We start from the raw sequence: 4,025 nt of genomic DNA, 5'->3' as shown, positions 1-4,025 counted from the left end.
AGGAATGCAGACCCCTCTCCAGCTTACCAGCTCTACGTTCTCCCGTTAAGGTGCCTAATCTAGCTAATCCTCTCACAAGGAATAAATAATTTTTTCTCCTCTGCATAGAATAGAAATGAGGTAAAAGAAATGTGGGGAAGGGGGAAACAAGCAGCAGGCTCCTTCTGATGAAAACATAACTCCTGATGATTTTTAAGGGTATTTTCAAATTTTAAAAAATTGTCTACACAAGTCGTAGTGGTTATGAAGATTTAAATCCATTGCATATGCTGTGAGTGAATGTCAGAGTTCACAAGCAGTGGGTTTTGCAGGTGACATGCTTATAAATTATAGTGAGTTCAGTATGTTGGAATACAGTGTCACTCTGTGCTCACAAGTGATTTTTTTCTGTTTAATTTTTCATGCTACACAACTCTGTTCCTTGCAAGAGACAGCTAGAATGAATTAGCTATCAAAAGACCTGAAGTGGCAATCAAAATGTCTATCTCCTTATTTCTTAAGTATTTCTTTTAGTGTAGTATTGCATGTAGCACTCCGCTTTTCTCATTCCATCAGGATTTTTTTCCCATTATAGTGCAGAATGTTCCCTAAGCATATTTAAACCAGAGAGAATGAAAGGGTTTTCTTTGGAGTTTCTTGAGCTGAAGGTGGCAAGTCAGCAAACACAGTAGCTAAATTTAGAAGGTCTGGATTCCTGACTTACCTGATTTGCTTCCTGCATTGTGGTAATGAGAAATCCATTGGATGAGTGTCTTCTTTTTGTCCTATGCATTGGCCACTGTGTAGGTGGAAGGGCAGCTTTTCTCCCTGCCCTGCACAGGTCACTCTTCTGCAACTGAGTGTTAACATCTGATGCTGTCTGTCCAAGCTTGAAGTCCTTCTGTGTTTCATGTTCTTTTTATCACCTCTTCTGTATGTCCTCATGCAGGGCAGGCAGTGAGAGACAAAGCCAGAGGCACACAGTATTACAGAATAAAATAGATTCCCATGGACTTCAGCAAACTTTATCCTCCCCAAGATAAGTGCATGGTGGTGTTTTGTAAATGCTGGAGGGCAACCACATGTCCTTCCCTGGGTTTTTCACTTTCATGCTAGTTGTATTTCAAACAGACAAAGGGGACCAGGGAGAAGAATGAGTTATTCCATGTGAATTGAGATTCTGTTTTGAATCTCTGACTAGACTGGGGCATATCTTTTTCCAAGCAATTTTCAGCTTTTAACTATACTGAGTACTGCTTGACTGCTAGCTCACTTAAGAGCTAATACTGCCTGGAGCTCCTGGCTCCAGTTGTAGAGGTTCCTGTTAAACCTGCATCTGGAGATGCCCAATACAGCCTGCTGTGCTTGTCACTGAAAGTCACTCTGATGGGGTAAGTATTTCAGTTTGATTGAATAAAATTCCCTTTTTCCCAAGAGAATTAAGGAATGTTTACCTCTTGAAACTACTACTTTGCTACTGTATGTGTTTGAAATGCACTGTGCTTTTCCCAAAACTGCTTGTTATGACTTGTTGCAATACGAGCTGTCAGAGCTGGTTCATCAGAGCCGTGATGTACATTCTTTTGCTATCTTGAATTGGTACTCATGTTTCATTTTTCTCATGAAGAGTGTCAAAGAAAAGATCCAGACATCTGAGATCCCAGATCCAGAAAATGTCATACTTTAGGAACACAGTTTAGGTACATGCCTAAATATAATGTCGTGCCCACTCATTAGTCACCTCCTTGGCCACAGGCAGATGGTGTTACAGGAGAAAATGATCTGGCTTAGCAATTTTCCCTCCTAGTTTACATAGTGACAGGAACAGAGAGGGCCACAATTACCTCCAGTTAGTTACATCTACCTAGTGAGTCTCTGCTGCTTTCTGCTCTATGCATTGCGGAGACAGAGCATCACCAGGAACTTTGAGATTGCTGCTTTTTCTTCCTTTCATGGCAGTAGAAAATTACCTGATTTTCCAAGGTACACAGTTGTATGCCTAGAAGATTGCTAAACACTACAAGTGACCACTGTTAGGAACAATCCCGTCAAATGTTAAAGTTCTTATTTGTATTATATAAACCAAAAGGCATAAACTTCCTCTGAGTGTGACAAATCATATACTTCGACATTGTGAAAGAAAATATAGGACAAAAAATTGATGCTCTATTCTTACTCGGTCCATTATATAAAGATTTACATATTCTCATTATAGTGAAAAATATCATGATATCATAGAGAAAAGTATATATTATAAAGAAAACTATAGTAGTGGTAAAAGCACCAATAGTCTGAAAAGACTGAAAGTTTTCAACTGTGTGGGGTTTTTTTAAAGTCTGGCCTACAGTCTGTCATCTATGAGCTTCACAGTTAACACATGGGAAAACAACATGGCAGGTGGTTCTGAGCTCTTGCTTCAATCTAGCTAAAAGTACTAGTTGTCTATGTAAGGAAAAGAATTTGTCAGAATCATCAACAACAAGTCTTTTGAAAGAAATTAAAGTCTAGAAATGAAAACAAAAGCTTATAAAAATTTTACAATTATAAAAATCAGCAAGAAATAGCAACAGTGAAAGTGAAAACATTTTATTAAGTTCATGTACCAGTTGTATCTATTAACTACAATAGGTTTACCTATGTGCTCTACCATTAAAAAACTCCAAGCTGCAGATTTCTAAGAACTTTCTAATTTCAGGCCTGATTCATGAAAGCTTCTATTTTCAGGAAAGCATTTGCATCTAGTAATTTGAGTTCCAGTGGGATTCATGGACATGATTCAAGTTAAGAATGACTTAATTGTTTTTTCTCAAAATATATGGATTAAATGAAAGAAAGAAATCTCAGAGCAAATAGAACACCAGTCTACGCATGAAACCAATAGCTGTATGATGAGATATTGAAATACAGCTTTGATCTGGCTGTATTGGAATGTTAGTTTACATCTTTCTTAGGGAAGACAATCAGACCAGTAATAGCCAGTAAATGGATGGAAGCCCAGTAAATGAAATTCAGGTCTAATACCTTGTCTCAATAAGGCGTAACACTTTTTTTTCAGTGAAGTGGTTCATCAGTTTTCTGTTTAATGAATAACTTCTCTTTCATTACCTTTGTTCTTATAGATGAAACAAAACCTTCAGCTGTAGCCAGCCTGTCATCAGAAGACACTGAGCTGAGTGAGAATAAAGGTACAGATTGGAAATTGTGTTTTGAAATATCCCATCCCAAGAGGAAATTTCATGAAACTGTTTTTTCCTTTGTCTGGAAATTGCCAAAATCTCAGTTAAACAATACAGAAATAGGTAAACACCTGGATTTTCATTTACAAAAGTCTTTGTAATGAAGCACTTGGCACCAACTGTTGTGCTGGTAGCAGAAATGCCACAAATTCCTAAGTCCCCTTGTTACAGAGTTAATACTAAAATATCATACATGACGTATCCGAAATAAGCCCAAAGCTTGGGCTCCCTGGGGTTGTTGGGGTCCCTCCCCTGCCATGTAGCCCTGGGAGAGGGGCCCTGGGTGGGAGACACGGGGTTTCCCTGCCCCTGCTCAGTTTCATTCCCCATTGGTTGGTTTGTGTTCCCCGGGGTGGCCGAGGACCCTCGGGTCCCGTGACTGCGGGGCTCCTGAGCTGAGCCCCGGCCATGCGGCTGGAGAAATAAACATCTCTGAAACATCTACCACGAATCTGTCCATATATACTTCGTTTCCACGGGACTCCTGGTTTGAAATATGCTTGTTGCAGTAATCCCCGCTGTGACACTGTAGAATGCTACTCACAGATTGACAATGGATAATTTCTTTCAGTATTTCATTTATAGATTCAAAAACTACAGCACGGATTTATCATCTACTCTTGTAGTTCAGAAGCCTTTGGGATTAACAGTGCAAACTAAAAGTGAAAATGGGCTTTTTCCTCATTTCTCCCACTTTAACTTCACAAAAAGAAGAAATTAGTATAAAAGATGTATACGAATATGGATTTATAAAGTGAACTTTATTAAACTTTACTCCAAATTACCTGTGTGCAATATTAATATAAATAT

At 38.7% G+C, this 4,025-nt stretch overlaps 1 protein-coding gene across 8 annotated transcripts in view; it reads left to right on the top strand.

Moving 5' to 3' along the window:
* The window catches only part of MACROD2 (MACRO domain containing 2), an 888,200-nt gene that overhangs the window by 829,847 nt on the left and 54,328 nt on the right, over positions 1-4,025 (top strand). For all 8 annotated transcript variants that reach the window (XM_017745239.1, XM_017745241.1, XM_017745240.1 and 5 more), the window contains one exon: positions 3,099-3,164. In XM_017745239.1, coding sequence (XP_017600728.1) covers positions 3,099-3,164 — 66 coding nt within the window. The remainder of the gene's footprint in view (positions 1-3,098; positions 3,165-4,025) is intronic.

Source organism: Corvus brachyrhynchos, unplaced genomic scaffold (assembly GCF_000691975.1).
Source record: "Corvus brachyrhynchos isolate BGI_N302 unplaced genomic scaffold, ASM69197v1 scaffold69, whole genome shotgun sequence".
NCBI lineage: Eukaryota > Metazoa > Chordata > Aves > Passeriformes > Corvidae > Corvus > Corvus brachyrhynchos.
Note: the sequence above shows the minus strand (reverse complement) of the source record. Positions and strands in the feature narration are given on the sequence as shown.